This window comes from Semicossyphus pulcher, unplaced genomic scaffold, assembly GCF_022749685.1.
Source record: "Semicossyphus pulcher isolate SPU_LCO1_2020_fin unplaced genomic scaffold, fSemPul1.0.p SCAF_8, whole genome shotgun sequence".
NCBI lineage: Eukaryota > Metazoa > Chordata > Actinopteri > Labriformes > Labridae > Semicossyphus > Semicossyphus pulcher.
In genome coordinates this window covers 15,635,548-15,647,956 of record NW_027211759.1, presented here as the reverse complement: position 1 = coordinate 15,647,956, position 12,409 = coordinate 15,635,548, and the positions used below count along the sequence as shown (strand labels likewise).

At 41.8% G+C, this 12,409-nt stretch overlaps 1 protein-coding gene across 1 annotated transcript in view; it reads left to right on the top strand.

Moving 5' to 3' along the window:
* The window catches only part of fkbp16 (FKBP prolyl isomerase 16), a 33,356-nt gene that overhangs the window by 16,861 nt on the left and 4,086 nt on the right, over positions 1 to 12,409 (top strand). Inside the window, exons 4-5 of the mRNA XM_069686522.1 lie at positions 9,870 to 10,087; positions 12,144 to 12,325. Of these exons, the coding sequence (XP_069542623.1) occupies positions 9,870 to 10,087; positions 12,144 to 12,325 (400 nt within the window). The remainder of the gene's footprint in view (positions 1 to 9,869; positions 10,088 to 12,143; positions 12,326 to 12,409) is intronic.

Sequence of the window (12,409 nt, the reverse complement as noted above, 5' to 3'; positions counted from 1 at the left end):
AAGATTAAACTTATTTTGACCAGATCATTTACATCTCTATCAAAACAAGGGAAGTAATAATTTTGGAAGGTCCACCAATTATTGCGTTACAGAAATATCCAAGTCAATTCATATACCAACTTTTATTTCGAAAAAGGCATCTTAAAAGCAGAATTTCTAACAAACAGGTCACACAGGTCATGTGATACACACGCTATTTTACTAGAAGAAAAGTATAAAAAGAAAGAGCTTCACCAACGTTTTCTCAGGGAAGGAAAGTTACTACATTTACATGGTTATTGATGTATTAGGCCTCAAGGATAAACACAATTGATTGCAGCTGTTTCCAAGAAAACTCCAGAACGTATCTTTCCCTGTACTCACACCTTCATGTCTCAAAGTAATCTGCCAATCATTGTATATACTCAACTTTCTTAGCTTAAAGCTGGTTTGATAAAGTTGTGTAACCAAAGAGTCTCTATAAAATGGTAAAATACGCCTCCATGCTACCAAACATCCACTCAGCGCCCCGCAGGTAGTCCAGGGCTGAGAGTGGATTCATTTAAACAGGCTAAGAAAATCTGCTGTAGATTATATGGGGACTTTTGAGGAGCTCAGCAGCCAGGATGTAGGCAGTAGCTTCCCTTGATCCCTGCGAGCACGAGCTCATTGCCGGAGGAGGAAATAAAAACAAAAAGGAGAGCAGAGCACATGCCGAGGCTGCAGCTGAAAGGTGTCATGTGGGTCACTGGTGATTAGCAGCGCACCAGCTTTGAGCTCAGCCGATGAGTTTCTTCTCTAGGTCCCTGACTGGTAATAGGAGGCTGTTATGCTGCAAATGAACAAGTACGGCAGCAGGCGAGGAAAAAACAGCTGTGACGTCTCACCAATACCGGGATTAAAGCTAAGCTCCTTTGCACGACTGTGTTTGTGCCGTGTGTCCATCCAAGAGTCAAAACAGACCCAGCAGTGAACGACAGCAGCAGCAGACCTGCTTTCACCGCTGTCGATAAATAAACAACCTCATAAATCCTCTCGGATTTCGTATTATCACAAGCTGCTCACCACATTTATTACACTATTTTAGTGCACTATCTGAGGTTGTAACCATAGAAACCAGCGTGAGCTACATCGCTGGCCTTTCCATCTTTTAAAAGGGAGAGCATGACGTCAAAGTGACCGCTGTTTTCCCTCTGAGGGAGTTTTTCCTTTTATTCAGAGCAGCGAGGGGCCTGCTCGACTGATAACAGGGTGAGTCACCCGCACTATCATACACCTTAATGAGGAAGTTTGCTAAGCCACAACACATGTATCAAATTCAGCCTCTAACGTATGCACGCAACCCATGACACAAAAGGGAAAAGCCTGTCGCCCTTATCGCATCGCTGAAATGAACACAGGACGAGTGGAAGCAATCCTGTTTTAATCTGATCAGTTTAGAGGCACAATATGACCAATACGACCGCGTCACACAAACCTCAGACAATAAAAACACACAGCTGGATGACTGAGTGTCTTCATTGATGTGTTCTTTCTGTTAGAAGGCCACGGTACATTTGTAAGAATATAACTCTAATGATATGAGTCACAAAAGGGAGCCACAAAAATGGAGACACAGCTGATTTATGGACATTAAATCTCCCGAAGGAACAGTTTGAATTTTGAAAAACACAAGTTACATCTGTCTTGCTGAGACTTAGACAAAAAGATTGATACCATACCCTACATGTCTCTGATTTTGGTTACAACAGGACCCCAGGAAGAGAACGCGCTTGGCTAAAACGTACCAGCCATGTTACCTCACTTTTAACCTCAACTTAATTTGTGATTATTTAGCTTATGTACAGATTTAACAGACACACTTTAAAGTTAAAATAAGTGAGCTGTAGAAGTTTTAGGCAGATTTGTATTACCTTTTTTGGACGAGTCAAACTAGCTGTCTCTTCCTGTTTCCAGTCTTTATGCTAGGCTAAGCTAACTGTCTCTTAGCCGTAGCCAGTGTTGCCAACTGTTTTCCAATTAAAGTAGCTAGCACTAGCTCCAAAAGTCGGTAGAAGTCACCAGATGACATATTACGCTAATTTGCATATTGGTGACATCATCATGTAATCTAAGCTTAATCCAAAAGGCAACTGGACTTGGTTGAAGTTCTTGAAGACTTTCGCCTCTCATCTGAAACGCTTCTGCAGAAGTTGTTAGCAGTGTTGTGACCGAGTCATCTTTGCCCAAGTCTCAAGCAAGTCTCGAGTCATCATCAGGTTATGTCAAGTCAAGTCGAGTCCTTAGTTAAGGCAAGTCAAGTGCCGAGTCAAGTCACTTTTTTCCACCTAAGATCCAGCAGTCTTACCTGTAGTATCCGGCCTTTATAAAGAGAAAAGACAAGGTGTTAATAGCCCGTCTAATAATGATATTATTGGCCAATTTATATAACCTGTTCAAAAAGTATGACAGTGAATTGTATCTGTATTATCTTGGCACAGACGCAGCCATGATGATGGTCTGCTCTGAGACAGTACTGAGGAGCAACGGGAAAACATCAGGTAGCGGGGATCTTTGATGTTGCGTGTTGCCATAGCGAGGAGTTTGACTGACAGCCAGTCATCCAGTCATGACAATCACACATTTTTTGAGTCGTCCAGTCATGATTCCCAGTTTGCGCTGCATACATACTTAGTAGTAGTCATCAAAACAGTGACTCGAGTCGACTCAAGTCCAAGTCTACATGAGTCAAGTCCACATCTCTGGTTGTTTGTACTCAGGGTTACGACTCACCCTTGACTACACAGCTATTAGCATACTAATGACCTCAGAGGCTTATATTTGTAGCTCCGTCCACCAGTCAGTTTAGAACTGAAGAAGCTTTTCGAATGAGAGGTGAAACGTCTTCAAGAACTTCAACCAAGTCCAGTTGCCTTTTGGATTAAGCTTAATTGCCATGACCTGGATGACTAACAACCTTCACAATTATTTATTTGCATAACGCTTAGTGGTTGTGAGCACATGTTGGCCGCTGCCCCAGACCAGCCCTGCACGTCCCTGAGTGCCTGCGCAGTGCTGCTGCGCACGGGTCAAGAGGAGAAGGAGAGAGAACAACTCTGACTGTTGGCAGAGGAGCCGTGAACTGCAAATACTCTGAGCAGCATACATGGGAATGAATCACAATGATATATTTCACTGGTCTGAAAAAGTCGCTATATTTGTTGCTAGTCACTTTTCAGAAAATAAGTCGCCTCGAGGGTCTGAAAAGTTGCTGAGTTGGCAACATTTGACGGATAGTTTTAAGAGTGTTGTCACTTTTCTCAACAAGACTCTGAATATGTCCTGAAAAGGCTAAACTATTTGTTTTGATTAATCGACAAGATAGACATGAACTGATGTTAGTAACCCATAGTAGCTAACGGCTGGCTGCTAGCTGCTAAAGTAGCCTCAAATAGTTCAGCCTATATCGTGATCTACATTAAACCTTACTATAAATGTGTGCAGAGAAAGTTTAGTCCAGCTGGCCACCTGATGCTGTCTCTGTCTCTAAGTGCTGTCTGAGCTGCTGCCTCAGCAAATCTGTCCAATCTTAAACTCAGCTCAGCTCTGATCTCTTCGGCCCTCGGGCTCTGTCCTGCCACAGATGGCCCGGCTGCAGCCAAAAAAAACACTCTGAGTCCATTTTAGCTGACCTTTTCTGTGGACAGGGTAAGGTAGTTAGGTCATTTAACTGTAAGATGGTTTAAACCTAAAAATACATATAAATATTGCTTTCATTGTTAACTTAACCTAGAAAAGGCATCATAAGTGCAGGGTCGTTTGGGAGTCGTTTGGGGTCTCGTTTTAGATGTCGGTGCCAATGTGGATAACTGTCAATGACTTGGGGTTTTTGTGAGCCCCTAACCTGTAATTTTGCGCCATTGGCAGGTTGACATTTCTGGTTCAAAATGAAAAATCTAAACATCTACTGGATGGTTCACACACATGTCTGGAAGTTATCCTCTCATTCCTGGTTTTCCAATGTTACAGGAATGCAACACAAGTGCAGCGTCACAGAGCCGTGACTGTGGGCTGTTGCTAAATCTGATTAGCCTGTGTGGTGACGTCTCAATGGGAATGTGGGTCTGGGTATATTGGTATATATATTTTTCAAGCTCACAGAAGAAGGTGAACCAACTGTTTCAAGCCTTTGAAAACGAATCATCTCACTGTCTCAGTCCTCGAAAAACTCGAGGAGCCTTCATACTACAGGTCCCAACCCAAGTCGAAAGAATGGCAACTATTACCCCATTAGATAGCACTAATTCTTTACTGTACTTTAAAATAACGATGATACTATATCTTTAAACCAAATATCATGTTTGTGCAATGCGGGCTGAAGTTGCAGGTATAGGTTTCACAGGGATCTTACAGAGGGATCTCACCCCACTGACCAGCCCCTGCTTCCTGTTTGCTCCAATAAGACCCCGGGGCGCTAATCACCAGTGACCCACATGACACCGTGAACCTTATAGATCTGTCAGCATTACGCAGATTACATTCGACAGCTCGCCAGTCATGATGATTTTGTAAAAAACTTCCTCAGCGTTTCTGACGTCATAAATCCGGTCTCTGTTTTTCTGCTTCCTGCTTGTTCGTATGAGCTGCTCAGATTAATGGCTTAATTCATCAAAGGTCACCTGTTGAATCCTGCATGTGAAGAATTGCCTTTTGTCAGGCTAAGAGCTGCAGCTTGGTGTGTGTGTATGTGTGTGATTTCTGCTCAGGATAACACATCATTTTTGGAGTAATTTAGTTTCAGCGCTGAGGCAGCCGTACCTGCATCGATTAACAAGAAATGACTCGTCGCTTCTCATCTAATGCGTCCCGATCTGTGTGAGTCATGAGCAGCAAAGAGTGTGTGTGTGTTTCCTCTGGATGAAATAAAAATCAATATCTAATGGCATAATGAGCGCGGGGTTTTGTTGCAGTTATTTACCAAAGCCAAACACGATTCTGTCGTGATGTTTTAGTCTAGGTGGAAATGATGATGTGATACTACAACATGTTTCCTTCCTCCTTTTTATGAGACATCCAGTAAATCTATTCACCTCTTCCCCACAGGGACGTCTTTACCTACATTTAGACACAGACTGCTCTTCTGCTGTTGATATAAGGCTAATTACTCTTTTGTAACAGATATAAGAAAAGCTGCTTTGAATGAGTGTTTATTTCTTGTTCACTATGAAAGGAATTACATGAACAGCATGAGTCTAAAATAATAAGCTAACCTTACCTTTATTTAACTGTGTGAATTCTGGGTGTGAACTGCATGTACTATAAGTCACTACCTGTCAGGTAACTATTGTTGTATGCACACTACTTACAATCCAACAATGACTCTACACCCATCAATGATGACTCAGAAAGATTAAGCGTCAGACATTTTAACTTCTCACTTTAGAGTGTGTGTTACTCTGTTCATTTACTCAGTACTGTACTTAAGCATAGCCTACTTGTGTATTTCCATTTTGTGTCACAGTACAAGGTGGTACAACTTATAAAACATAGTCAGACAAGTATTTTTTTAGTCATTCATATCTTCCTTTTCCCTATCAATTCTCTCAGAGCGTCATGGATCTGCTCAGGCAATACTGCAATGAATTTTGATGCTTTGTTATAGACCAAACTTCCAATCAGAATGAGAATTGGGGTTTATTGGTAAGTAGGTTTACACATACAAGGATATGTTTTGGTGTTATTGGTGTATAAGTGCCTGTGTCCACTAACACCGTTTTTATTTTATTGTTTTGACCTGGAAACTTACTGTTGCTTGGCTATGAAAGTTGTTTGCCGGCATTTCCGCTTCCCTTTAAAGTGACCGTGTAGTCTGTTTTAAATTGCTCCGTTTGCTATAATAAATAATCGCTTTTATTCAAGGAGCTTTAATAAAGAAAACATGAACCGAATGGAAAGGTAAGCTCTAGACAGGGAAACTCCGGCATTGTTGTTGACAAAGTTGACATCATAAGTCCCGCCCCCTCTTGATTTTGATTGGTCTGCGAGGGACAAGTGATATTGACGATCGTGACGGTGTTCCAAAAGTTGGACAATTTTCAACTGGGAGTGCTGTGAGTACAGCGAGTGCTGAACTGCATTGGTTTTGAATAGAAAATAGGTGCTGCCAGCGCAAAAACTGCTGTTAGTGGACACAGGCCCTAACCGTAAACTTTAATATAATATAATATAATTATAAAATAATATTATATTGAATATATACATTATATCAATCTTGAGGCTGCACGGTGGTGCAGTGGCTAGCACTGTTGCCTCACAGCTAGAAGGTTCCTGGTTCGAATCCAGGTTCAGACGCAGGGGGCCCTTCTGTGTGGAGTTTGCATGTTCTTCCCGTGCAGGCGTGGGTTCCTTCCTTGTACTCTGGCTTCCTCCCTCATGTCCAAACACATGCTTGTGTTAGCGATGCATCGGTGACTCTAAAGTTGCCCGTAGGTGTGAGCGTGAGCGTGAAAGGTTGTCTGTCTCTATGTGTCAGCTCTGTGATTGACTGGCGACCTGTCCAGTACCAGTATCTCACCCAATGACAGCTGGGATTGGCTCCAGCCCTTCTGCAATACTGAACAGAATAAAGTGGTATAGATAATAGATGGAAATCTATCTTGACAAACAACATTAATATAATGTCACTTACATTAAGTTGAAAAATCACAGGGGTGTTTTTTTCTTTAGTAACCTGATATTAATTTTGAGGGGGTTTTTTTATGTGCATTGGATATGTTTATGCATGGGGAAAAGTGAATGAGAGAGAGACACATGTCAGTGTCTTGAACATTATCTATGAACAGACTGGTGTCTCTATTCACTGTATCTGCTGTAATACAGAAATAAAGCTCAGAGTTGTCAAAATAAAAGCACTAAGTTTTCACAGAACTAGTATTTATTAATTAACTTAAAAACGACCGGCCTTTTTCTCAGTGGGTTCAGAGGTCAATTCACACAAGTCCCTGTAATCTGGGGCCAAGCACGAGCAGGGCACAGCATGCAGGACACTGTGTATGTTATTGTTATACCCTGCGTACAGTTAGATAATATTCAGCCTTCAGAGTATTGTGTAATATTTCAGATAAGAGTAGGGAAGTATAGAAGGACAACAAACAGCTACAGTATGTATAAAGTGAGCAGTGAATCACTTGGTCATGGTGACAGCTTAGAATCATGCATTACACTAGCAGGAAAGAAGGATCTGTCTGTAATGTTCAGAGGCCTGTTTTAGAACATTACCCTGGGTAACCTGCGCCATGTTCTTCAGAAAGGCATCAACTGTTATTCCCTGCTGCTCTGTTACACAACTCTCCTCCAGTAAACATGCAACAACAATGCTGCTGTCACAAATAGTTCTTCTGAAAGATCTACGTGTTCACAACCTGGACACCACGTCCTCCGGTCCTGAGCCGGCGCCGTGATGCGGCTCAGGTTTCCGAGGCCTCGGCTCAGCTGCCGGTTTCACACTCCTGTGTCCTCCTGCGACAGCGGATGAGGTCTCCAGAGAGGAAAGGGTGAAAGGTAATCTGATCCTACCTGCTGACACAACCTCCAGGTGACTGGGGATACAACTAATTCTGTTAGACAGGATAAATTGTGTCATTGGCACAACAGGTTTGAATAATTCATGACCTGACACAACTCCTGGTGCGATCACTTTGCAGCCAACAGTCAGTGGGCGGAGTCTGCAGGACGCTGCACTTCCTGTCTGACTTTATCTTTGTTTGTTGATTAATTACACGTACAGGATCTCCTTTAAACAAGAAGGATGTTACCTTTTTTGTAAGGGTTGTTTTTTGGTTTCATTATAGTGATAATACATATTTTTTTAATAATGTCTCGTCTTTTTATGATCCATTATTAAGGTGACTTCATACTCAGCTTTTTAATATGAACTCTGTCCCTGAATTCACTTTCTTTCTCTGTCTCACACACACTCACGGACACACACACACACACACACCTTTGGAGAGGCTCCGCAGTGTAACTGATAATGGGCCATTGTGTGCCATGTGGTCTCAGGAGCCAGATGATTGAAAACCAAATTAACTTTCCTTCTGAGTGACTCTTGAGTAAGCTGAAGCCGTCAGCGTCTCACAGGGTTCATACCGGTCTCAAATTCACATGCGCTTAAATGAGCCGGAGTCGTTCACACGTCTCTATAGGTGCTGCTTTTAAGGTGTGTGAGCTTCATTTCATATACGAAGAGCAATAACCCCACAAACATCATCAGAACACCTGATATGTCCTCTATTTGCACTTTGTCTTTTCCTACAGATAACAAGCTTACACACATTTGAAACACTCAAGAGGAGGCCTTGATACAAAACCTCAAATATTCCACTGAGCCATGGGATAAAAATGTTTTTGTTAGTCTTTGAAGATGTCCTGAAAGCAGAGTTTATCATTTCTGATTAAACTGGAAAATGTTCTGCTCAACTGAGTCATCGCTCCGGGGATCCCTCCTCCTCAAGGCTGATAAAACCACTGAAGATGCAGCTAAATGGCCACCAGAAAAGGCTATTGCTGTTGTACGTCCAAATTCGATTCATCAATACACACATCTTCTGGTTCAGAACAAAACACGGTTACGTTAGGGACAACTGTCCTGATGCAGACTGAGCTAGCATTGAGTCATTTCAACTCAAAGTGTTTGAAAAGGTTTGATACTAAATATAATCCTGACAAGTGATTCTTTAGAGTGAAAACATGTATAAAGTGCGCCTGTGTGCGGTGAACTGTTTTTTGCACATACATAAAAATCAGACAGAAAAAAGTAACTGAAAGATTGTTATGGGATGAATTCACTCTCAGTCATTACCACTGAGACTATAGCTGAGTGCATCTGAGAGTCCAGCTCGACTGGACCCTCAGATTTTCATAATCGCAATGTTAAATATAGTCACTTTCCAACATCTAATGTGGGGAAATTAGTTTACACTGGCCTACAAATACTATATACATAGTAACATACAAATACAGTCAGACAGAGAGACATGAGAGTACAAATAAACATAACATTACATACATGTGCATGAATATCGGCACAAGGCCGCAGTGTGATGCTGCTTTTATACAACAGTTATAAAAGCAGCAAATAGTAGTAAAAAGTAACAATCAATAACCGATTGTTATTTTTTATTCCACAACTTAACTGAAACTGAACTTTTGTTGCTAAGCAACCCAAACATTCTCCTGCACTCTGTGTGTACAGGTTACCACATTTTTATCATGTTAATTTATCTGTATGTTTTAATAAGAGTCTGCTGTGTGATTCAGAGGTACCAGCCGGATCAGTGTAGACATACATGGTCTGCTGTAACATTAACAGTATTCAGAGCACCTGGCTGAGGCGGAGTGATACACAGAGTGAAATGTCCCAATGATGCTGTGCTCTATATCAGCACTCATACAATGCCTCTTATCCAATCAGATTACTTGGTCATAACTACCTGTTGTATAATATTTGCATATTTGCCAAATCAAAGTTGATTCTTTTTTATTTTATTACTAAATATTGATTCTGGTTTGGATATGCATGTTAACTTTAACATTCTTACTGTAAGATTATTAAGATTATGGATGTAGCCTAAAATAAATCATTAAAAGTGATAAATGGTGCTTAAACTATGTAAATGGATTAAACACTTCAATATTTCACATTTTTCACATTTCCTGACATTTCATACCAGCTTGTTTCTGCTTCTCACTTCAAAACAAATTGATTTCTTTACTGACCTTTCAGAGATCAGGATGTTTTCTGTTTTTAAAGGGCGCCTGACCCTGAGTTAACTCTTAAACACTCCTTCGCTCTTTTATTCCTTTCTCTCGGATGATATTAACAATGCACGTGTTTCTTTGTTTTTGTGCAGAGAGCCTGATATTCCAGCCTGGGCTCCTTTGCTCTACCAGCTGCAGCTGCTGGACCTGAGAGAGAAACCCGACCTGTTCACTCTGCCTGTTGCAGACCGCATTCGCATCGGCAACCAGAAACGAGAGCGAGGAAACTTTCATTTCCAGAGGGAGGAATACAGCATGGCTGCCAGGGCCTATTGCATGGCCTTGGATGTGCTAACCACTCACAGCAGAGGTAACTCAGGCAGCTTTGAAGCCTGAAGTTATTCATAGGAAGTATTTCCACACTGCTTTGACATGAAATGTGTAGATGATGAGAGCATTATTTCTCAGGAGAAGGAGAGAAAGAGGGCGATAAATGTTCACACACACAAAAATGCATCAGAAACATAAAACACAGCATTTGATGGAGACCTTAAACACACATTTCCACATCAATCTGAGCCCACAATGACATAACAGTCCAGCGCTCCACCATCACTCTAATCGCAGCGTCTCCATGCAGAGCCACATCTCTCAGAGCCGACTGCCACCATAAATGTTTGTGCTTAATTCTTTAGCATAATCAAAGCTAATCAACTTTCATATTATTTCCACCTTCTTAATCACTCCAATCATTGACGAGGCAGGGTGGGCCCGTGAGGGAAATGTGACTGAACAAGTCAGTGAGGAGGGGAACATGAACGGCTTCATAATGTGTCAATGATGGAGGAGCAGGGAGTGAACTCGCGGCGGCTCTGAAGAGACGAGTTCATCAGGGCATCCAGATCCAGCAATTAGTGTTTGAGAAGACGGCTAATGAATACTGAGGCGCCAACATCTGCAGACTCTCTGGGTCATTTCGGACTTATTTAATACATATGATTCATAAAACAAGAAGATTATAAATTATTATTGATTGATTGAGGATTGTTGATTATATGATTACACATATTTGGGTAGCTCAGTCTGTAGGGACTTGGCTTGGGAACCAGATGGTGATCAGTTCAAGTCCCAGTACGGACCAAGCATGGAATTGGGAGAGGTTCCAGTTCCTTTCCTGGAGACTGTGTCGTTGAGCAATGCGCCGAATCCCCCCAACTGCTCAGGGCACATGTCCATGAGCCACCCCCTCACTCTGACATCTCTCCATTAGTGCATGTCCAGAGGGTCCTATTTGTGCATGTGTGTGTTTGGGGCCTTTGTGTGTGTAGCATGTTCGTAAGAGCAGAGTGAAAACATTTAATTTCCCCTCCTCTTCTTCTTCTTCTTTTTCTTCTTCTTCTTCTAAAAATCACTCTTATTAATCATCATTAATAACCTGCAAACAAACAATAATTTTACCTGAAATTGTTCTTGAAGTAAATAACAAAACTGAAATAGTTCATCACATCTAATCAAAGCATTGACCTAGCTTAAGTAGCTTCAAGAAAGAAAGAAATATTCAAATGAGACATTCAGAGGACAAAAGCTCAAACTCTGAATATGATAGATACAGTATCAGATAGAACAGATACATTAGGAGATTCGTAGAGTTGCAACTTAAATTGGCACTAACCACTTTATGACTCCATACCGGAAGAGAAATTTCCCTTCACTCTCACTGCACTCATCAATGCAATGTCCAGCAACAGTATGCAGCTACCTGGTACTGAAAGGCAGGCAGACGAAGCTGGTGGAGACCAAAAACAGAGCCAAAAGGACAGTAAATGTTAGACACGACACGAATGTATTCTTTTGACAGCCTGTATCTGCTGCAGGCGTAAAAAGCCAACTGTATGCAACAAATAAGCCATATAGATTTAGAAGGGGACAGTGTTTTTTTTACAGTTGACCCTTAGTGGCCAAAAAGGTTTCACTGAACTGAACTGTAAATGAGAGATATTAAGTGCATCCACACATATATGTAGTCCCTGGCTGCTCATATCTGTCACCCATCATGCTCTGGGCCCAGCATTAGAAATCCTTTGCAGTAACTTTTTCTCATTATTTGGGTCACTGCTGCATTCAGCTGGACATATTTGGGTCTAATGATGAAACCATGCGGTCGTTCCAGCAGGGACGGTGATACAATATCCAGCTGAACGAAAAAACACACCATGCACTATCATTATAATGACACCCAATGGGAGTTTCCATTAAAAGGTCCAACTATTTCCTGTATTCTGCACGTCCTCTCCAAAAATTAGAGTCTCTTCTTGTAGTCTTTTTGTGTCCCTTGTCTTTATGTTATCAATAAGGAGATTAGAGATCACGTGAAATGTTTGCAGCAGAGCTGATATCACAGGTTGTGTGTTTGTGTCTCCGCACAGATGGTAGTGATGTCGGCGTGAAGGTGGAGGAGGAGGAGGTGAAGGACTACCGGGTGAAGTGTTTGAACAATCTGGCCGCCGCTCAGCTCAAACTGGAGCAGTACGACGACGCGCTGCACACCAGCCGGGAAGTTCTGGCCCTCGAGCCCGACAACGTCAAGGCCCTTTTCAGAGCTGGGAAGGTGACTGATCATGCTGTAGTCCCAGTGTTACAGAGAGGAAACATCATGCTTATCAATACATTAATGATTACTGCAGGGAAAGTT